The sequence below is a fragment of the Halichoeres trimaculatus genome, unplaced genomic scaffold, assembly GCF_033239565.1.
Source record: "Halichoeres trimaculatus isolate MK-OKI-2021-1 unplaced genomic scaffold, fHalTri1.1 fHalTri1_scaffold_3, whole genome shotgun sequence".
Taxonomy (NCBI): Eukaryota; Metazoa; Chordata; class Actinopteri; order Labriformes; family Labridae; genus Halichoeres; species Halichoeres trimaculatus.
The window spans coordinates 12648428-12671881 of NW_027437181.1; the positions used below are offsets into that span (position 1 = coordinate 12648428).

General features: G+C 40.3%; 1 protein-coding gene across 4 annotated transcripts in view; it reads right to left on the reverse strand.

The window, feature by feature from the left end:
• Positions 1–23454, reverse strand: part of cdkl5 (cyclin dependent kinase like 5) — a 42492-nt gene that overhangs the window by 6220 nt on the left and 12818 nt on the right. The window contains exons 4-19 of one of the 4 annotated variants that reach the window (XM_074666350.1): positions 17349–17394; positions 17137–17273; positions 16616–16736; positions 15253–15312; positions 14310–14400; positions 10225–10327; positions 9584–9670; positions 9037–9117; positions 8686–8861; positions 6981–7813; positions 6331–6671; positions 4189–4290; positions 3802–3907; positions 3340–3475; positions 2171–2279; positions 1468–1590 (exon numbers count right to left, since the gene is read on the reverse strand). In XM_074666350.1, the coding sequence (XP_074522451.1) occupies positions 1468–1590; positions 2171–2279; positions 3340–3475; positions 3802–3907; positions 4189–4290; positions 6331–6671; positions 6981–7813; positions 8686–8861; positions 9037–9117; positions 9584–9670; positions 10225–10327; positions 14310–14400; positions 15253–15312; positions 16616–16736; positions 17137–17273; positions 17349–17394 (2652 nt within the window). Of the gene's footprint in view, positions 1–1428; positions 1591–2170; positions 2280–3339; positions 3476–3801; positions 3908–4188; positions 4291–6330; positions 6672–6980; positions 7814–8685; positions 8862–9036; positions 9118–9583; positions 9671–10224; positions 10328–14309; positions 14401–15252; positions 15313–16615; positions 16737–17136; positions 17274–17348; positions 17395–23454 lie in introns of all 4 variants that reach the window. The other 3 variants (XM_074666349.1, XM_074666352.1, XM_074666351.1) reach the window with 3 other exon arrangements.

The following is a 23454-nucleotide window of genomic DNA, read 5'->3' on the forward strand; positions in this document are numbered from 1 at the left end:
GTTACCCAGTTGATACAGTTTGAAACGTGACATCAAACAAACGTTGTAGTAGCAAACTATATGTAGTGCTATCGGCAGCCCAGAGCTCCACTGTATCTGTAAGCTAACGTAAACACTATCAGTTTGTATGTAGTTTAGTAGCTGTCTATATTTAGCGCAGCTGGCAGCTTGGTGCTCTAAGACATGTCCGTAATGTGTAACGTTAGTAAATCATGGTTAGCTAGCAGCTGCCCTGCCAGTCATCTACCAAGCAGAGCTAATGTAACCTCCCTCTTCATTTTATTGATGGACTTTCAAGTTTGAACAGACCACTGCAAAATAAGTGCTGCATGTGGTTTGCAATGGACATCATCACAAACAGCTTAGCCCCTGTGCTATAGAGTGATACAGCCCCAGCTAAAGGCTAATTCTTCTGCTTTCTTCTGCTCTTCTGTCCTTTTTCTGTCTCACATCTAGGCTGCTGTGTCCACCATCACAACAAAATTAATCACAGATATTGTTTTCAGAAGAGAAAAACACAGATCTCTCTTCTAATTATTGAACTTCGTCAGCCAGTGCGGTGCTGTCACAGAGACCTAGACAGTCAATCCAGTCCTGCTCTAACCGATTGGGAAGCTAAGAAGTAAAATTTTAAAATAACCTGTAATCTGTAACATTGGTGCTGATAATCTAATTTTAAGGTGTGGATTACAATCAGGTATATATCTAGAGGGGAGCCTTTTTCAAGATCATTTAGAAACTCCTCACAGCCCCTTTGAATCTTAAAGATGATGACACAAAATCTATGAAAGAAAGCTGAAACTTACAAATATTTACACAGAAATCTTAACAGACCACACAATAGGAGTTTGAATCATTTAGATTTTGATATCTTTGGCAGCAGCAGAGCCATGTAAAAAGTATAAAGTTATAAAGCTAAGCTAACACTGGTTAGCTGCTCTCTCTAGCTTGATTCTTAACTGACCTCATTCATTTAGCATGAAAGCAAACAAGATTTGATGAACTCGTTCTTTGTGGCTACCATTAAGCACAGAACAGAGTCATTAAATGTCTACAGATTGTGCTCTTGTGTTGGTTTATGTGCCGACAAATGCTTTGAAAACACTCATGGACCTCTTATGACACAGTGATGTTTCATCTGAAAAGGATGAGTCTCGACGTGTGGGCCTCACAAACGGCACACACTGCAGCATGAAATTGATGTCTTACAATACAATGTGAATGCAGGGGGACTGCTTTTGACATACATTATAGTGCGACAAAATGGATGCACATACAGCGTGCAGCATTAGCCCCAAAATGTATTTGAAATCCTTTCAATTTGGTATATTTCACAGCAAATCAGTCATCCAGCTCGAGAGGATTTCAAAAAGTAGGTCATGTGTGAGTGTGAGTTATCATGCAGCGGTAGTGTTGAGGTTAGATTACTGGTGAGGCAGGGTAGGGCGCAGGAGGCTGGTGTTGTACCATAGGCGAGGCCACTACAGGTAGGACTTTGACAGCTGAGTTGTGCTTTAAGCTATTCTTAGAGCTAAAGAGGGGGAAAAGGCTTTTCTTGATGCTGGGGTTCCTCCCGTCCTCCATGTCCGTCTGTGGAGTAAAAGATGCACAGCCTCAACTGTCAACACAGATCTCAAAAAGCAAACTATCATAAGATCTCAGCAGTTTTAAAAAAAGAAAACTGGACAATAGATGCAGAAAGTGTGAAATTTTGGTTTTAGGATAAATAAAGACCAGGAAATTTGGACCAGCCTTTAGCATAAATGTTAGCCTTCTTTTTATCACTATGAATAAGGAACACTATGTGAAGTGAATGACACAGTGGGGTAAGAAATGGTTATTAGGTTAATTAGACAAACAAGCAAACATCTTGGTAATGTTAGCCACAAAAACATAAAAATAATACCAGATAATTTGGTGAAGGAAGCAGCCAAATGACCAAAAACTTCAAGAAAGTGAAAATATTTTGATTTCTTTTATACCTTGTGACTTATATTTACTTTTATACATTTTTTTATGTTTATAATGTGTTGCCAAAAAAAATATCACAAGGTTTATAATATATGTGAGATAAACCCCCATTGTTTTTACCCCACAAGAATAAATATTACTGAACAAACCAACAAAAAAACATCCAGAACAGCAGAGATGCTGACATGAATGATCTTACTATTTGTGTGGTCTTCTTCTTCTTCTTTTTAATGGCCCTGAAGAAGCCTTGTTTTTCCTTCTCTTTGGTTGGCTCTGGAGGATTCATGACCATTGCTTCTGCGGCAGTCCTGCAAAGCAAGTGTGGAAAATATAAGAGTAATCTGTGTTTCAGGGCACTGAAAACCTGAATACTACAAAAGGACACCAGTACCAGAAATAAAGTTGGTTACCGATCTTTAAAAAGCTGTTCATTTTTAGCTTTTCACTTTCATACAACTGATCAGTCTTCAAGATTTTAAAGCTCCTGTGAAGAACCTCCTGCTAATGTCATATGGTCTGACAAACAAATGAAATCTCTAAAAACAGTTACAGGCAAAAGAAAATGTCAAATGAAAAAGTGTCTGTTTTGTTGATGAGGGCTTTTAGACTGCTAAGAACCCATATAAGGCATCATTTTGTTTAAAAACAGCCACAACAGTAGCTTTATCTCTTGAAAAACAATAAGGTAAAGTTGAAACATGAACATGAGAACTTTTTGTAGAACCTTAAGCAAAAGGAGGAAGCCAATTGAATAATGAGACGCACATTAAAACATGTTTCCATCTGTTTCTATTTATCAATGAGAGCCTTTGAAGCTGTTTATTTTTACAGCAGCACCACAACATTCGCTTAAAATATGTTGATCTAATTCAGTATCAAGAGTTCTTCAAAATGAGAGTCTAAGAAGTTTTTATTGGCAAAGTATATTTACACAAACACAGACACTGACTGACTCGTTCATCGCACTTTAGCTATTTACACAGACGGAAAATACAAAGCAACTAAATAAAAACATCTCCACTCTTAAACTAAGTGTCTGTGTAAGTTCAACACAGATACATGAAATTAAGTTAACTTGTCTAAGAGTTTGACATCCAAATGTATTTGGTTTTTGAATTCAATGACAAGTTTTTTTTTTTTTGCTTTATCTTTTATAATCTTCTTTGTTTGTAAAAGCACAGCTTTGACAATATAGAGATACTCATTTTGAACTACTGATTATTCATTGTGTCTTAATATTCCAGTAAACTTTGACCTTTTCCTTCCGTTATACTTTGAGTTCATTTCATAACAGCATTGTGTGAATGTGGATGCTTCGGTTTCAGTCAAAGTTTCTCCACCAAACATTGCAGAGAAAAAAGTCCTCACCAGTCGAAAGCTGTCTGACGTTTGGAGTGGTTAGCCATTGCAACGGGGTCTCCTTGTACGACAGGTACGACCGGCCCTCTGCCCTGCCCGACACCGTCATGGAAAGATGAGGAGTTATCTGGTCTGGGGGATGGGACTGTTGGGAAAAAAAGACGTAATAAGATTGACTGCCTTTTTTATCATTAACTTCTGTTTTTTGTTGTTTTTTTTCCCAGATCCATTGTGAATTGTTTGTAAACTCCAAGACGAAATCCCTGCCTCATTTATGTGTTTTTTTTTCTGCAGTATTGCCAAACTTAATGCGACATGGCAGGTGTAGAGAAACTCTTGTTCTGTCACCCTAAAAAGCTGACATTTACCTTTAATTATTCAGAAACTCTAAACTTATTCAGTGCAGCTTTCCAGAAACATCCCATCAAGACTTCATGCCTTAGCTCTTTAACTTGCAGCTTTATTCCCTACCTCGGTAGAAGCTGCCTACTCTCCGTGGCATGGACTCAGTGAAGATCATCCTGTTCTCCTTGGAAGAACCTCCATCTTCAACATGAGGGTCGTGATACATACCCACCTAAGAAGCACACACAACAAAGAAAGACCTTAAGAATCGTCACCTGAGAAACCAATCATCTCCACATACGTCACTTCTTAGCTTATCATTAGCTATCACATTCTCCACTGCCGCATCACAACACGGCAGAGACAATCTTAGAGCTTTTCAGTGAGGTTACATTTATACCAGCGACAACGTGCAGTAAAGCTGTTAGCCTGATAGAAACATAGAAAGCTGTAGAGACCAGCGGTCAGAAGAGCTACTGTCAGTGTTCAGTGAAGTGGTCTGGGGGGTCGGACCTCGTTTTTAGAGCGCTGCGTATGAAAAGCAGCAGTGTTGTCCCTCGTAGAGTCTTTGATGGGGGCACAGGGGTGGCTCATGTCTTTAGGGGACTGCTCACTCTGTTGAGGAGACGGACAGGCGCAGGTCAAAGCAGACTAGAAAGCAGCATGAGAGCAGAGCAGAGGCAGTGATAATGTAGGACAGTGACAGACCTGCATGCTTGCAAAACACACAAAAGTGAGGAAAGATTTGTCTGTATGCACTTTTAAGTATCCTGGACGTTTAACTTTGCATAATACTCGACAAATTCTGGCACAGCTTATCATGAAAGTATCTTTACTTTACAGTCTTCTTGACTAGATAAAATCTATAAACCCACCCCAAAAATGATACTACTACTACTACTACTACTTATAATAATAATAATAATAATAATAATAATAATAATAATAATAATAATAATAATAATAAATTATTAGCACTTTCCAAAGAGGATTGCAGTGCTTTTAAAAAAAACAGAATTAAAGAGAAATGTGAGGAGAATGCTAAAAGTTTAAAACAGTGACAGAAATGAGAAGGGAATAAAACAAGAACTGACAACAACCACAAAAGGTAACAGCAAACAACAAGCAACAACAACCACAAAACGGCTTAAGACTACCAACACATAGAAGACGATATAAAAAAGTTACAGAAAAATAACAAACTAAAAAGGTTAGATTACAATTAAAGACTATAAGATCCTGTAATATGTATCTCAACCTTGTGACCTTGGGTGTCATGAAAGGCGCCTCGAAATAAAATGTATCATTATTATAAATTAAAGCAGAGTCTGAAAAATTAAAAATATGCACAAATAACATCTATCAAAAAATAGCTATAAAAATGTGACTTTAAAAGATAATAGTTTATTGATCTGATGGTTTTTTGGTAAACAATTAAAAAATAGACTGCTTGACTATTGCTTTTTATCAATTGGGGTGGTTTGTCTCAGTAGTAGAGTGGTCCCCTCTCAATCCAAAGGTTGGGGGTTCGATTCCAGCGCCTGCAGTCACATGCTGAAGTGTCCTTGAGCAAGATGCTAAACCCTGAATTGCCCCCACTGTTGGTCAGTGGTGTATTGATGAGTGTGAATGTGTTAGTTAGAAAAGTGATGGTTCCCAACAGAAACCTCTACCATCGGTGTGTGAATGTGCTGTGGTTGTTTAAATGAGACTACCAGTGTAAAGCACTTTGAGTGGTTGGAAAGACTAGAACAGGGCTATACACTGTAAGTACTGGTCCATTCACCATTTACCATTAAATAGTTAGGTCTAAAAGTCCAACACCTACAAGATCCTTTCCAGACTAACATCTGACATTCTGCTTAAAATGTTTTTTTTTTTTTTCCATAATGTCTGTTTTAGACTTTAAACGCTGGTTTTCTGTTTCATAATCAGTTTTAGCTGTCCTCAGATGCCTAGCTGATACAGCTGACTGCTAACAACTGCAGATTTCTGTATGTGGTTATTGGTTTAGTCTTGCATTTGGAGAAGTATCAGTTCCCTTTAATTTAAGTTAAAATCCCTCTCTCTCACACAGCACGGTCCATACACTAATCAACTATAACACTGTGACCACCTGCCTCATACTGTGTAAGTCCAAGGCTATGAATTGTCCTAAATTAACTTCTTGAGCAGTTAAAGCTCCTCTGGAGCTACTTCTGGATCGTCATTGACCCTATGGATTATTTTCTTGATTTTTCTTAGCTGTTTAGTGGATACTGACCACCACAACCTGGGGCATGAGCTACAGTCTTTGTCATCTTGTCACCATAATTTAGCTCCAGTAGTTCCTCACATCGATATGCTTGCCCATTCTTCCTGATTCAGACAAATTAGCTTTGAGTACAAAATGATCATTTGCTGAGTGACATTTCTCACACGCTGACAGTTGCCATGATACTGAGATCCTCAATGTTATTCACTTCACCTTCCAGCAGTCATAATGTTATGGTTGAACAGTGAATAATCTAACTCACTGCTTAGATACAGGTGCAGTGTTGTAACATGGGGGAAGTGTGTCTAGACAGAGAATTCAACCTAATAATAATAATAATAATAATAATAATAATAATAATAATAATAATAATAAATCCTATCATTTAGTTTTCCACTGACCCTGGTCATGTCATCGGTGCAGTCCTCTCTGGACGAGCTCACTGAGTGTCCGGTCAGGGTGGTGCGGTGCTGCAGCTGAGGGGAGAGGAGCTGCAGGCTGCTGGCACGTGTCGGTATGGCCTGCCCCGGAGCAGGCAGGCCTGCCATCCCAGTCTCCACCCCATGTGGTCGGTGGCGCTCCCTCCTCACGTACATGGAGTGGCGTTGAGGGCGTTGCTGGGAGGAAAAGGGGGAGGTGTAGCCCAGGCCGTAATGATAAGACTCATGTGGAGAAGGCAGAGTGTGGGTGGAGGGCATCCCTGCTCCTCCAGGGTCTAAGAGCTCTGGGGCTCCAGCCTCCTCTGGAGGAGAGACGGAAATGAGGATGGATGAGAAAATTTACAATCAACTCTTTTTTTCATCCCTCAGTCCAGAATCAAATGGATTTCATTTCTTAAAATATATTCTTTGACCCAGGGGGACTTTGTCAAAGTTTCTGCATGTTCCTGACACTGGACTCTGAAATATCACATTAACATTGCCAAAAAGAAAAAAGTATCTTTGATTCTAAATGAAACTATACTAGTTGTGCTACTGCTACATGTCCTGGCATGTACCTGATGTAACGTCTATGGAGCAAACTTTTCTCCAAAGCTGAGTCTTAAACCCACCTGGTGTCAAAGGTTTATGTCTGGATTTGTGTCTGGATGAAGAGTCCAGTGTGCTGCTCTCCATGCGGACGTTTCCACTGCTACGAGAGGCGGGACTGTGTCCGGACCGATCGCTGTGTCTGGCAGAGGGGCTGCCGGGGGGCCCAGGAGGACCTGAAGGAGCGTTGAGGTCCAGACAGCTGGTGGGGAAGAAGCGGGCACTGGGCTGCATCCCCGCTGTGGTGTTAGAGTTTGGGTCATCAGGGTGGAGTCGCCCATCACTGAGGTTCCCGACAGATTTGGAGTCACTCAGCGCGCTGTGGCTCTTGGAGAGACTCAGATAAGAGGCGGAGCTCTTCGAGGATGAGGACATGGAGCCATGAGCAGAGTCAGCCATACTGTGAGTGTGACGGCCATGTTGTTTCTCTCCTCCCGACTGCAGCGTATTGTTCTTGCCCTCCAGGAAGGTGTGTCGACCGGCCTGCTGCTGCTGCTGCTGCTGAGAGCGAGAGGAACTGGACTTGCTGTGGCTGTACTTCCCTCCGTGTCCCTGATCGGACAGTTTGGGGGAGGGTCCCAGGTTGAAGTCAAATTCGGTCTTGCCTTTGCCCTCTTTAGGACTGAGCAGGTGCGGCAGGTTGTTGTTAGCCAGGTCTTTGCTGGAGGAGGCGGAACGATTGAGGGTCTGAGACATGTACTGGCCCTTTGGATGGAGCTGAGGACTTAAGCTGGAGGGGGGCAGCTTGTTCCCGTTCAGGAAACTCTTGTTGCTGAGATGATGGAGGTCACCATGTCGAGGGAGGCTGGAACATTCTTTGCTGTTGGAGCGACGGCTCGTGCTTTTACTGTGACTCCTGGATGAGGGCAGATAGTTTAGATGTAAATATTACTTTATCACCTTAATGTCAAACTTTTTGAATGCTGAAGACTCAGATTAATAGCTCTCAAAGGTCGGTACAGTCTATAATCAAGAGTGTCTGTGGATTGTAATGACCTGAGGGATCTCTTTAATATTTTATGGGTACGTTTAATGTGTGTTCTGGTCTGATCAGTCCTGTGACTCTACCAGGTCACATTGGTGCTTGGCTGCATCAGTCTGACAGTCAGCGCCAAAGGAGGCAGTATTTTGGCTTCAAATCTCAAAATGAGAGGCATAGGTCAACAGGGCATTATGCAAGAAACTTCAGAAATTACCTCAATTTAATAATTGATCATAAAACTGATATTTTTAATCAACAATCATAAGACCAAGCACAAAGTGACTCAAAGAGAGTGTGTACAGAGGGAGGGAAAGCCGCCATCAGAAGAAATGTTTGAGGGTGCTGTGACAGAGAAAACAGAGTGTTGAGTGTTTCTTGTTTGTTACTGAGATTTTTCCAAGTTGTTATTTATGACGCAAGTAAGCTGACAGTGAAGCCCTGACGTCAAAAAGTGTTGACCCAATTTAATTTAATTCTCTCTGAAATAAAAATATGAATATTTTTAAAGATGAAGAGAGTTCTGCATGCTTAGGAAACACATTCCCTGGCACATATTTCATTTTTGGAGACTCGTAACTGAGGATGTTTCATGGATCATGCCTTTTATGGATGGTGGACTTTGAGTCAGATACTAACTCTCCAAAATCTGAAAAAGTTCCAGAGTTAAAGGACTCAGATTCATCCTGGAGTTCAGGATGATGGCATGAAGATGCTGCAGCAGAAAGCACGAAGAAGGTAAATCTGACCTTGTAGGAACTGTGTTCTCTCCATGATGGTGTGTTTTCCTCTTGGAGGAGCGTGGCGGGTTGGGAGAAGCAGGAGGTGGTCGCTCTCGCTCTGCCTGCCTCAGAGGCTGGAAGGCCGGATGATTCAGACTCTGCTCGGTCAGATAACGCTCGGTGGGGTTCAGCAGCAACAGGTTCTTAGCAGAAGAAATCCAGAGGGATAAAATATTAACAGCTAGTATCTCAAACTACTGATTAAAGTTTGATTCTTTTGAAAAAGCTCAAATATGATTGGTTTAAAATAATGACATGTAATTTTATTCTAATTTCATATTTGTAGTTGAGTACTCAGAATAGTTTTTGGCATCCTACCTTCATCAGATCCAACATCAGACCACTCAAGATGCCTTGGTACCGTCTCTCCAAAGTCTGAGGATGACTAACGGAGGGAAACTGGCACAAGCACACACAAAGACACACTCTAACAATCAAATTTGTATCCACGCTGATATTTTTTGTACATTTAGAACTACTACTACAATTTTCCATCCTAGAATAAATGTTCCTGCCTGTGAAAAAAAGCAGCTTTTAGTTCACATCACAAAAAAAATCAATCACTGCTCCTCTCCAAACAAACTACCGTACAGGAACACAAAAACACACACAAAGTCTTTCTTCGGCCTTCTGGGACATTTTCTCTAGCTGCTAAACCGAACACCAACCACCTATCTTATGAGTCATAGCAGTCTACTCAGTCATGGTGCTGGGAACATTGCCACAAGAAAGAGAGAAAGAGAGATGGAGAGAGAGAGACAGAAAGGAGGTGAAAACAAAGAGGGGGAGGAGGAGAAAGATGAAGAAATAGAAAGAAAAAGAACAAAAGCTTCTATAGACAGTCTGAAAGAGAAATGTTTCCTACCCTGATTCCATGAAAGCGAGGGTTATTGTAAAAGAGTTTCATCTGTTCTGCAGGAAGTGGTCCCAAAACCTTCTGAATGGTGAAGAGCTGGAGATGAAACGCAGCAGAATCACAGTGAGAAGAAACAAACTCACACAAACTCTCACTATTAAAAGTTTTTTATGCCTCAAAGTGAGAGGGATCTACATCTGTTGATTAATCGATTATTGGATTTTGAGTTCTGAGGAGTCTGCAGATTATAAAGTCTGAGACACTCTTTGGAGTTTGATTTGAAACAATCAGCACACTAACAACACACACGGCTGTCTTCCTCCAGAGCTGAGTCCAAAAGACTGTAACTGTGATTTTTGTCTTGCAAGTTTTCACAACACTGTCAAATGCTCTTGTTAAAATTTCTACTTTTGAACATGTTTAGCTTGTTTTATCAGGTACAGAGGGATCTTTTATTTTGGTCTTAAAAAAAAAGAGAGAACAGTTTCACAGGGAGAAAATGAGACACATTAAAGCTGCAAATCTTCACAGCAGAAAATATTTTATCCATCTACTTATTTGATGTGAGAAATAGCTCAAAATGATAAAGCACTCATTTAAAAGTGTTACTAATTAATCTGTCACCACTTTTCTTCTCAGTTAACACAAACCTGATCTATCTCACTTTCTCCTGGAAATAAGGGCTGTCCGTCACTCAGCTCCCCAAGGATGCACCCCACTGACCACATGTCCACGGCCTTTCCATATGGAGCTCTGACAGGGAGAGAGTGAGAGCGAGGAAAGATCTTTATCGAGAAGAAGAGTCAGCAAGAGGTCGTGACGACCCATTCAGTTCAGCAGCAGGGGCAACATCAGTGCTGGAGGAGATGAGAATGAAGCTGCCAAAATGAAGAGGGCTCTATGGGGATTAAGGTAATGGCAGTGACCGGGTGACATTGGTGCTGTGAAAGCAGTAAAACAAGATCATGGATGCTGTCTCTCTGAAGGAGACGCTTGTTTCTGAAAGAGCCGAGCTGAGGAGTCTGGTGAGAAACGGTGAGAGATCTGGCAGCAGAGAAGCAGAGGAGCGGTGGTGGTGGAGGGAGAGAGTATTTGAGTGGGCGGCATTCAAACGCTGTCTCAATAAATGTTCCAGGGCATTTACTAAATCAGGCTACAGCAGAGAAGCTAGATGACGTTCTGCTGTCTCTGAGCTAGAATGGACATTTAATGCAGCAAAGGCATCGAAGAACAACATCAGTAACAAAATAAATGCCAAACGGAAATCTGATCTCAGGGTGAGGTGGTTTGTGTCATAATGTTGAAGAAGGTGAATCATTGTCTCTTCACAGTCCTATATCTGAGTTTGAACAATAAGAATAAGAAATGTGAGAAATAAAATCACTAAAAGGTTTAAGAAGAATCATATTTTCCAAAAAATGATGTAAGTATTGCTTAATAAATATATTATAAGGGCTGTCAGTGTTAATTCACCAAATGTGGAATTAAAGCATTATTTTTCTAACCACATATTTTGTTCCTTCAGGCATGCCTTAGTTCAGCTGCTGCAGCATCTCTTTGCAGATTCACATTTTTTTTATAATTTAATATGTTTTTTAGCTTCATTTTGGTTAAAATGTGCTTTCTTGATAAACTTCAACTTTAAGTCTTCAAAACGGTCTCAAGGTAAAAAGATGTGACATGAGACTAATTGTTTTCCTTCACCTCTTTTGATCCTCATTTCTCTGGAGGCTTCCTGCCCTGTCCTAAAAAATCAACTGCAATTTCTACAATGTAATGCAGGCGCGTCTAACGACAGGGCCCAAGGTCCTTTTTCATGCTGCACCTAGCTTTCATCTTACAATGTATCAGTTATAGCACTGAAATTAAACGTGTTGAAAATTATGTGCATGCTTACATTTTCTGTTAAGTGCACAACCAAAACTAAAGTTTATAATGCCTCACAAAACTACATTTGGACTGCACATAAGCTAGTTGTGTAAAGCTAAATCCAAGCTGAAACTCAAAAACCCTTAAAGCTGAATGTCTTTTTCATGATGTGAAATGTGCTTCTTGAACATCCAGAGTTCAAAATTGCACACAAGACTAGATTAAAGTTATGAGATGGTTCAGAAAAAGTAAAATTTGGTACATACAGATAATTCAGAGAGCAAGATAGGGTTATTTTTTCCACAAAATGTTATTTTATAGGTCAAGAAAAGTCTTTAAAAGATCATGAAATACAATCTTGAAAGTCCTGATCCTGATCTAAAGCAGCCTGATATATTTTCCCCATATCGCCCCCTAATGGAGAACATTTTCCTGAGAAGAGGCAGATTTTTCTGATGTTTACGTAGCACCTAACACTTCAGGAAACTGACCACTTATCTTGTATTAAGACACAACTGAGGGAAAGGTAAAGTTTGATCAGATTTTGACCTGATTTATTCCAAATGAGAAAATACTCAGAGAGCACAGACCTCCGCCAAGCATATTGTGATTGTCACGCAACACTTAAGTCCTACTTTAATTTTATACTCCCTTTCAGCAGACTGTCTGCTACAATTTGGTGTTAGTTGCAGGTTTGTACGACAGTTTGTTTGCTGACAGTGTTGAAAATGATGATGACCCAGTACATATTTCATATTCAGGATCTAAGTATCCAGAATATTGCCAGGATCTGGATCGTACTTATACATCTAACAGAAATTATCCTGACCTTGTCCTGTATTGTTTTGCAAAGCAATCTGATAATTTATCTTGGAGTTATATACACATATTGTGAAGCCGGCCCTATCTCACAATGATGACTTTAAAAAAGTCCACGGTCCAGACGGTGATCTGGGTCACCTCCAAAATGTAATCACTTCCTCCTTATCCCATTTTGAAATTTCCTGAAAATTTCATGAAGATCTGTTCATTACTTTTTGGGTTATGTTTTTCACAATCAAACAAACTGACAAACTTTCCCAAAAACATAACCTCCTTGGCAAAGGTAAAAATCACTAAAAGAACCTGTTAAAAAAAAGAACATCAATATGTTTCTTTTAATAGTAATAAGGTGTCAGCAAGAGCTGCTGGCACCTAGTTATCTTCACAAATCCAGATGCTGTCTTCTTAAAACTACATCTGGACACCTCTGTAATGTTTGTATAGCTTTTTTTATATTGCAAAACAATAAACTTCATCTTAAACTGCAGCACAATATGCTTGGTCAGTATGAATGTCAGCGGCTCATCAGCATCTTATGCAACATCGCAGGTTTTGGCCAAAACTTTTTTTTTTTTCTATAAAAGCTGCTATCGCTCCCTAAGCTTAAAGGGCTCATTCCTGAAGGTGTCGGCAGGTTGGAGCCAATCTCAGCTGACAGTGGGCGAGAGGAGGGTCAATGACAGGGCTGAGACACAGACACTGACAACCATGTGTTCTCACATTCACACCAATATGAGCTATTTTAGAGCTGCTAATTAACCCACCTGCATGTCTCCGGACTGCAGGAGGAAAACAGAGACATCCTCACACTGTAGCTTTAACCTTCACACAAACACACGCACACACATATACCTAAACACAACCTATTTTACATTAAACTCAACCCTTGCGTTGAGGGCTTGCTTTATCTTATCTTAGTTTGATTTGATTGTGAAGTTTGTTTGATCAGTTTATTTAATTTTAGTCATGTCATACTGGATGCCTTACTGGAAATGTTGCCAGCCAGCCCCAAGTGGACACCTGAGGAACTACAGTTTTACACATCTAGTGAAAGCCTTAGCTCCACCAAGCAGTCCAGTTTAGATCAGTATGGTTTGGTATGGGTTGGCTCGGTTATGCTAGGTCCTGTTTGCGTTTCCACAGCCAACTGTCCCCTCTCATGGTAGGCGGCGTGTAAGCTGGATGCCGACAGCTGCATCAGTAACATAATAGTGTGATGACATAGCAGCGCGACACAGTGAACCCCGCAAATAAATCTAACGAAGAAGAAAGATACAACACAATAAACAAAGAGCAACAATGGAAGACATCCAGCATTTCGTCCTCTTTATGATTGGCATGTGGCTCTTTGATACAAAGTGAAATCAAGCTTTGCCTCTTAGAAGAATGTGTGCCAGGAGAAATGCAGCCACTGTCGCTCAATAAGTGATGATTCTTTCAACCAATCAACGGTCTGCAGTGTTGTAGCTTCACCTTCAGAGATTGGATTGGATTGGATTGGTTTAGTCTGGCACCCCAACGGAAGGGTGCCAAAAAGTGGGACGGCTCGTCTTGATTATTTAGGGGTATGTCCCAGGATTGGTCAGTGGAAACACAGTTACATGCATGCTGTGCCGAGACGAACTCAACTGAACCGCTTGGTGGAAACGGGGCTTAATTTTCTAACACTGAGGGTTGCAGCTTTCTGTTGACTGTTTTTTGTCAATTAGCGATGTTTGGCCTCATGTATAATAAAACTCATTTATATCATAAAACTTGATCCAGCACAGTTTTGTCGAGTTGGACAGAAACAATGATTGCACTGCTGCTCTTTGTCACCTTATACCTTGAATAAAGTAATGGAAATGAAATCTGGGGGACAATAATGGATATGAAACAATCTCATGCTAAATTCCCATCCTCCTGGTGCCCTGAGTTGATAGAATAATGAAGAAAAGCACAGGATAATTTGCAAAAAGCAACAGAAAGAGGTCTGTTTCTCTCTTTTCTTGTTTCTCACTCCACAGTGTCTTACACACACAAACACACACAAATACAGACTCACCCCAGCAGCAGCTCTGGCGAGCGGTACCACCGTGTAGCCACATACTCGGTGTAGTTGGCATCTGTTCCTTCAGACAGGTTACGAGCAAAACCTGAGCCAGAGTAACATGAAAACAAATAAATCACAGCAAGCTCACGGTGTATTTTAGACATCCAGCAGTCAGTCATCATGTGCAGACAGCTTAGAAGATAAAAATAACATCCTGGTCAGAATTAAGGACCATCAGCACTTCAATCATTTGGACAGCTTCACTAACAACATGCTCATCGTCTCATGTGACCAGGCTCTAATTAGTTATGTCACTGCAGACAGGCTGAGACCCTGCTTTAGATCACTGGTGAACAGAGAGACCAATTTAAGCATGCAAAATCACAATAAACAGAATGCCAGCTCCAACAGTGAATAACAAACAAGTCTCACCCCAGCCGACTCAGTGAGGCAGCATTAGCCAATTATGCAGAGCTAACCAATCCAGTGATATGCACAGAATCCTCCAAATGTAGAAAACATGCCTGAAAAACTTTACAACATAAACCTGACATATGTGGAAGATACAGCTGACAGATTTATTGTGAAAACCAACCAAGACAACCTTTTAAAGGGCTGGTTGGCTGCTTCCCAGTTACAGAATCGATCCCTCTGACATGTGACTTACGAGATGACACATTAATGAAGAAGTGGACAGAGCCTTTGAAACCAAGTATATAAACCCACAGGTTTGTGGAAGGTTTTTCCTAATTACAGTGAAGCTTCTCTTATAGTGGAGTGTCTCATAAATGGCTGTAAGCCGATTGGATTTATGCGACAGATTAATTTTACAAGCAGTTGCCTCTATTTGACGAAGGAAATGTGCAGAGACTGTATGGTTTTATTGCATTGCACATGTAAATCTCTTGAGTCAATATTGATGCTGTGGAGTGAGACGAGGAGAGCAAAGACTCACCAAAGTCACAGAGTTTGAGGACATCCTCTGAGCTGATGAGGAGGTTCTCCGGCTTTATATCTGAAACAGAAGAAAAGATGCTACAGATTCACATTTCTGTTTCAACTTTATTTAAATTATCTGTTTAGAAACATGCTATTCTTACATCTCTACACACAGATGTGCAGTACACCTGCAGAGAGTGTTATTGCCTAAGATTCAGTGTCAGCCCAATATTTCCTACCCCCAACATCACCTGCCTTTTCTTTAAAAATCAAATGATCTCACCTTCTGAAAGGCTTCAAGTAAATGTAGAGTGATTACATACACATAATTAAACCTTCCTTAAACCAGTAATTTAGCCAAGTGTTGACTCTTTCAGACCTGGCTTTTCTTTATACACAGCTGTGGTAACAGTTTATTTGGATCCAAAAACTTGTCATCATGTCCCTTTCTTCATTTAGTCACTTTATTTTACCTCATCACGCTATCAAAACCTTTGATTTAGTGTTTGTATGTGTGTGTAACTGCTTAGATAAAGTAGCCTATTGAACTAGCTGCATAAGCATGTAATATAATAACATCAAAACACCATAAACTGTCAGTTCCTGAACTGAGTGACCGTGCTGTCTTTGATCAAAATGATCAGTCACTGTTAGTTGAAATTGTATGTGTCATAAGTACTAGTAGTATTGGTACTCAGTACTGGTGAGTACTCAAAAGGGAGTACCCGTACTGGCATCGGTCTGCATGAAAAGTGGTATTGAACATCCCTAAAAAACAGTTTTTACCAGCAAAACACTGGTCAAGCTCGGATGTCTAAAGCACGAAGACAGCGGTTGATTGACAACTTTCAGCTGAATGCATTTTTCTCAAAAAGTTTGGACTATCATTACATAGTTATCTGAAGAGAGTGTCTGACACATAGGTATATAAAAGTAAACCAGGAAGTTTTGCTGAGGACTCCTTCCATGTTTTAACAGCTGTTGTAGACTGGGTACCCACTGACCACATTCAGCTAAAAGTCTCCAGTTTACAGGGTCACGCTTTGAAGCCTAACACCAGAAGCTGAGACAGATACATTCACACTATCAGGCTCAAAGAAGACTATTGTTTAAGATTTATTAAACCAAGTGTGTATGATATCATTGTGGATAGCTGACAAACTAAAAACAAGTGCTCTACTGATCAGAAATGCTCAGCTTCCAGCTCTCGCCCTCCAAAGTTTAAGGACACCTGTAAAGTACGACCCCCCCGGCAGGGTCCTTTTGAGGGGTAGATTAACCTGAGCACCGAATTTAGACCTGAGCTCCTGCCATTCAAAAGCACCTTAAGAGTGAGTGATGTCAAACAGAAACAAGACCATAGTCCTAAACATCCTTACCTCTGTGTACGATCTCATTCGTGTGGCACCAGTTAATGGCTTTGATGAGCTGGTAGATGTAGCTGCGGACTTTGTCAGGTGGTGCTCCATTGGGCAGCTCCTCCAAGAGCTCCAGCATGTTCTACAAACGACATCAACCCAGTGTTTATTGTCACATCAAACAATAAAATTTAAACATTCAAACTTTAGCTGAGGATTCTTTCAGTGCGGGTTCCTCTCCCGGCTCATTTTCTTTTTAAACTCTGACTGGAAGTAAAAGGGGACACCGTGCTATGATGACTGGAGTACAGTATGAAAATCAGTCATGAAATAAACACTTGGCTGAAAACCCTGGCAACACAGTGGGGAATACCATTATTCACCAGCAGCACAGTTCATATGTTGCCATGGTGATGCTTTTTTTAATGCTTAACAGAGCAGTATCAGCAATCTGAGTCAAGATACATCAGACTGGAGATGTCATGCAAGAGGAACAGTGTCCAAAAACAGACAAATCAGAGTAGTGTTGGTGTTACACTGACCCTTTCCACATATTCAAAAACCAGGTAGAGTTTCCCCCTGCGACGGAAAGCTTCTTTCAGCTCCACGATGTTGTCCTGCTTCAGCGTCCGGAGCATTTTCAGCTCCCGAAGCGTCGTCTCCTTGACCTCCTCATTTTCTACACAGAAATGAGAAGAAACAGGATTGAAACATCCGTTTCTCTCCCTCTTACATCCTTCACTGCGTCACTCACCTTCGCTGTCTTTGAACTTTTTAATGGCCACCAGCTCATTGGTTTCCTGTGAAGATGCAGAGGAATGAGGAGCATTAAGACTTGAATAAAAAGCTTAATGAGTCTCAGAAAGAGCTCAGCAGAAGAGATCAGAAGATGTGAAACATCAAGATGAAAATCAGATCAGAAAACAAAAATATTTGTAGTAAAAAAAAAAAGAAATATATATATATTTTTAAATCTATTTCCTGCCCACTCTCAGTGTGTCCAAGTTAGTGTCAGTGCTAAGAAAAAATCAAAGCTACTTCTCTCATTTGAATTATTATGAAACAGGTCACTTGCACACTAAGATCCGGCACATCCTCGACATCTGCAACAATCATTTTTGACTTCTGTCAGCTTGCTGGATTTTCTTTAGCATTTACTGTAAATCTATCTTTGCTTCAGCTCAAAGTTCAGTTTGGGAGTAAAGTATAAAAGAAGCTTTTTTAAAAAGAGCAATTTATTCAAATTTGGGTTTTGGTTCTGATCCAGCAGGAAGCTTGTCCCTCTTGGCTTCAGCATGAGTCAAAATACAGGCGCTTAAATCTTTCCCCACCGTACCGTGTTTGGAGTATGAGGGATGGTCTTTGCAAAAAGATTGGTGGATGCAGACAAATCTGGTTTAAGGTTGAAATTAATGATCAGTGCAGAAGTTTCAGGGGCTGAATATAGTTTGACAAATGTGAAGGGAGACTGAGGGCTTCAGATGGAAAATACATCATGGTGCTACAATTCGTCTGAGATAAATGGAAAAGTAGACGTAACATAGGCAGTGAATCACACGTGTGAACATCTTTTATGGTTTCAGCAGGCCTTTAATGTGTATTTTGAGAATTACATAGAATATCTGATGGATTTTGTGGAAAACAGCAGCCATTGTATGAACTCAGCTGTGACTGACTGTATTACAGAATCTAAAGAAGCAAATCTAAAGGGAGATTGTTATTTGCTTTGAGCACAAAGTAACACATCCTCTTTAAAGCTGCAACAGAAGCTCCACCTATAGCATCCTACCCATTACAGCACCACATCATAGTATCTGCTCCACATTGGTTAGCTGGTTATCATTCTGAAAATAAAAGTTGGCTTGACCAGATATGACAAGAAGTCTAATGAAATAAATTCAAAGCCCGAATTTCATGGCAACTTTGATATTTACTCCTCTGTCATTTTAGAAAGGTTACATTTTTCTTTGTAGTATCTCTTACAACACTGTTTCTTCTTTGTTTCCCCTTTACTGATGTACTTAAAATATACTTGCCAAATACAACATGTAAATCTTTTTTTTTTTAACATAATTTTTTTTCCAGGAAGGAACATACAAATTCCTTTCAGGACAGTTACATACAAAAATATCAAAATATATCCACTTATCTATTACACCCCCTTTTATTTACAGGAAAACAAAGGTAGAAAAACTAACAAAACAAAACAACGGACGTCACACTACCTCATTTTCCATGAAATTTGACAACAGTTTTCAATCATCACTCACAATACTAAATATTCTGAAACTTAAAGCCATATATTACAGATACTCGAAACAATTCAGGCCTCCTCACTTTTATATATATCTTATTCATCTGGACCACAACTTCTTAAATTTTTCAGAGTGTAGTTTTAATGCAAAAGTCAGTCTCTCCATATTATTGATTTTGTGAATAATTTCTTGCCAGTCCTCCAGTGTTGGCGCATTGGGTTGTAACCACTTCCTTGTAACAGCTTTCCTCCCTCCTATCAATAGTACCTTTATTAAATAATTATCAGCTAATGACTGGGTATGCAATGCCATGGTTCCTAAGTGCAGTGAGCAGATATCAAATTGGACAGTAGTTTGAAATACATACTCCAGACATTCATGAATGTCAGACCAATATGACAAAAGGTTTGGACAACCCCAAAATAAATGACAGTGATTAGCTAAATCTGAACCACACATCCTCCAGCAGTTTGCTCCACCACCTCGATGTCTCATCTGGGCAGGGCTAATGAAGAATCTCATGATTTTCTTCCATCCGAACTCACGCCAAGTACATGAAGTTGTGGTTTTCCATCGCAGTTTTCATATACTTTCCCATTCATCCTCAGGTATGATGACAATATGTAAATATTATGTTTGTAACAAATGTCGGTATGTCCTGTACAAAGATGATCAAAGGTGTCTCTTCCAGCTGTCTGTCTATTGATATGATATCAGTTGTTGGACTTCTTGAAAGTTTCTGTTCTGTGAGTTGGCTGGTCTGCTGTGGTTTACAGTCACACCACGTCTAAATTTTACCCCTTGCACAGCAAAACTTTTCCAAGCCAAGACCTCCTACCAGGTGGAAATTCCCCCCTTCGTGTCCTCTTGTAATAGTATCTGAAATACACCACCCATAGCGTACTATGTGACGTTCACATTTCCGTTTCGCCAGAAAGTAACCAAAAATTTAACAAAACTTGAAAGTCTCTACATTGTTGAATAATCAAAGACAGAATGACAAAATAAGCTTCAACCTGGCTCCAAAAGGACACAAATAACATTTCAGAGCTTTTCTCACTGTACTCTCTGATTGGCCCAACGTGGCTTCATGCAGATATTTTTCACAAGGTGACAGGAAAAACTTGTTGTAGAGTTAGGGTGAAAACTGCAGCTGTTTACAGCAACTTACACAAAAATGTTGCTTTTAGGAGTTTTGTGTGAGAAAGGAAAAAAAATCTGTCACACGAGATCTTTCAAAGTGGTGGGCAAATGTAATATTGATTAACTGAAGGAGTGTAAACCCCATCTGTAACACTCAATTTGAAGACATGAATGTTGTCAGGACATTGTGTCCCCACATGTGTGGGTGATTGGGAAACTTGGTATTCAGTCTTAATGTTGGCTGACATGCGTGACAGAAAAGGACCAGAGAGAATTACAACACACAGACCAGCCTCCATCATCCTCTGCCACTCTCACGTTCCTCTGAAGGTCCTTTTGTTCACGGAGGGTCAGACAACAGAGTCAGCTTCAGTGTCGAGAGGAGCCATGCAGTGAGGACTGGCGGTGCTTTGGCTCACACAAGACAATTGTTAGACCGCTTTTTAAAGACAAAGCTGTCTGTTTGGAGATTTTCACTTGGAAGAAGAATGAAATCAGGGATTTGCAGCTCCAACAAACCCTTAATCCTAAGAGTAAAATGACATTTCCCAGCTAGAGGAAGTCTATTCAAAAAGCAAACTAGGAGATCAGCTGTATTTACTTGGCAAGATTTAAAAAAAAAACACACACACCAACATTGACAGCACATGCAGCATTTCAAGCTTTGTGGTAGCATCCTTCAACATGCTAATGATTCTTGTGCTCGTGTGTTCTGTCTATGACCTCCACTCATTTACCTTTTGTGCCACTGTAAAGTCAGCACACCTAAAAATAGCTTCAAGCTTGCTAATTTTCTGCTGGAGACACGTACAGGTCCTGTTTGTCACATTTCACAGAGATGTGAGGCTGGAATGTTTCTCTTTTATTCACATCAGTCATGACTAATTTAGTGCAGCATGGCAAAGCAAATGCACAGAACCAGCAGCCATACATACCATTCAAGTGTTGTTTCTGTCACGCACCTATGTAATGATACATATCTGTTAAATAAAGGTAGTTATTATGCAAATCAAGCTTAAAGGGGCTGTGAGGAGTTTCTAAGTGATCTTGAAATAGTCTCTCTTCTAGATATATGCCTGATTGTATTCCACACTTTAAAGTTAGATTGTTCGTGCAAATGTTACAGGTTACAGGTTCTTTTAAAATGCTACTTCTTAGCTTCCCGATCAGGTTGAGTAGAACCAGATTGATTTGGCATGTCTAAGTCTATATGACACAGGAGCCAAACTGTCAGACAAAAAAAAGTATAGAAAAACAGAAGAAAGCTAAACAGGAGAGTAATACAGCCCGAGCTAGAGGCTAACACAAGGGCTAAACTGTTTGTGATAATGTTCATTCCAACCCACAAGCAGCAGTTATTCTGCAGTGATCTGTTCAAACTTGAGAGTCAATCAATAAAATGAAGAGTGATGTTACGTTAGTTCTGCTTGGTAGACGACTGGCAGGACATAGCTGACCAGGATTCACTAATGTTACACATTACGGGCATGTCTTAGAGCACCAGCTATGCTAAATATAGACAGCTACTGAACTACATACAAATTGACAGTGTTTACTTGTTGGCCCGTTAGCCTACAGATTCTTCAGAGCACTAGGCTGCCGACAACACTACATATATAGCCGGCTGCTACGTTTGCTTGTTGTCACGTTCCAAACCATAGTGCTACGAAACTGTACTGATACCTTGTACTGATACACACGCCTCACTAAAAGTCGTTTACGACAGTGTGCGTGAGGCTCCAGGCCAGAAGGTGTCAAGGCAGTCCAATTAAAACAGATTCTGCTCATAGCATCTTTAAAGAAATTTTACATTAATTGCTCCACTTACAGGAACCACTGAAGACTCAACACTCTTTCTCACTGTACCCATTCTGCTTTCTACCAGAAAAGTCTCAAGAATGTGATTATAAAAAATTGAATATGTTGATTTCTTTTACACTTTTTTAAAAATTATAATAATGCTTAATCTAACCAAGTTTTCTGATTTATTTTTTGTGTGCTAACTCATTGTGTGTGTGGTAAAGAGGCTATACTCATTTGTTTGAGGGGGGCTCATTATAAATTTTAAAGACACTCCAACAACTCCACCATCGATACATCTGTTCTCATCTGAAGGTGCTCTTACACCAGCTTTTTTGCTTTGTTCCATTTCAGATGATAAAATGACACATTGCTGCATCTCCTTTGGGTCCTTTTGTGTTCACTCTGTGTGTTCATACTCTGCAAAGTGGGCCAAAGCACACTAACCATCTCAGGGCTGTCCGAGACCTCGGGTCTTGTGAAATTAAGCTGATTGGAAAGTGTCAAAAACTACCATTCCTTGAGTGTCCACTTGACTTTAAATGTCCTAAAAATCAGAAACACCCCCATTTAGAATAAATACAAATAAACAGTATTGTTCTGAGTGGTTCATTTCATAATCAGCACACAATGAGCAGGGGCACCGATTACCTGACTGACATACTGTAGCTGTAAATGAGGAGGCGCATTTCAGTTACTCCTTTTCACCTCTCACCTGAAAATTAGGTGAAGTGTCATTCCTAATATGGTGACCGACTTAGCTTAGTTTCAAAGCCAGTGGTTAACTTCACTAAAACTACATCCACGTATAACAGTCTATGGTCACAGCCTCCTTTTCCCATGGTGTACATAACCAAATGCCATCTGTACTGGTCTAACCTGGTGTCTTGAAGCCAACACCACCAAGACACTAGCTAATGTCAGCCAGTTAAAAAAAGAGTTGTAGGTTGACTTGGAGCAGCGAGGAGTTACATGCCTCATCACATTACGGCCATGAGCATATTTTTCAAATGTTGGACTCCACTCTGAAAAGTAGGCCGACAGAAGTCTATGAAATTGTGAGTCAGCATATGAATAAGAGAGGCTTTCATTGCTGAGTAGTGATACATTATGGCCAAGAAACTCAGACAGCAGTTAGTACGGGTACAAGACCAGCTTTGCTAAAATAGGTGTTCAAGTGGTGGAAGCACAAATTTCCCTGGTTCAACCAGATAGACAAAACTATCTGAACTAAACCAGTTCATTCTGTTGAGTCCTGTGATGTTACATCACCTTAGTTATGCTAGCCTGTTGATATTATTGGGGCTAACTACTTCATCAACAACTGAAATATGATGAGTCAAGAGGCTATGGGGTGTACCGTGTTCTCACTGCAAACAAACAAATCCAGGGTTCATTTGGAGGCGATCTGCGACTGTGTCTTCTAGATGACTCTGGCTTACTTGTTTCAGTGTAAAAGTAACCTGTACTAACTGAACCATTAAAGCTTACAGCATAACAATGAAACGTTCTTTTGAAATCATGTGCAAATGTTACACTTTTCCACTCAACTGACTAAAAGTGGAGCAAGCTAGCCAATCGTCAGTGGTGCATAAATAGTCTTCATGAGTAAAATCATGTGTCACCCGGTGAAAAATGAAAGAGGAGGACACACATAAAATG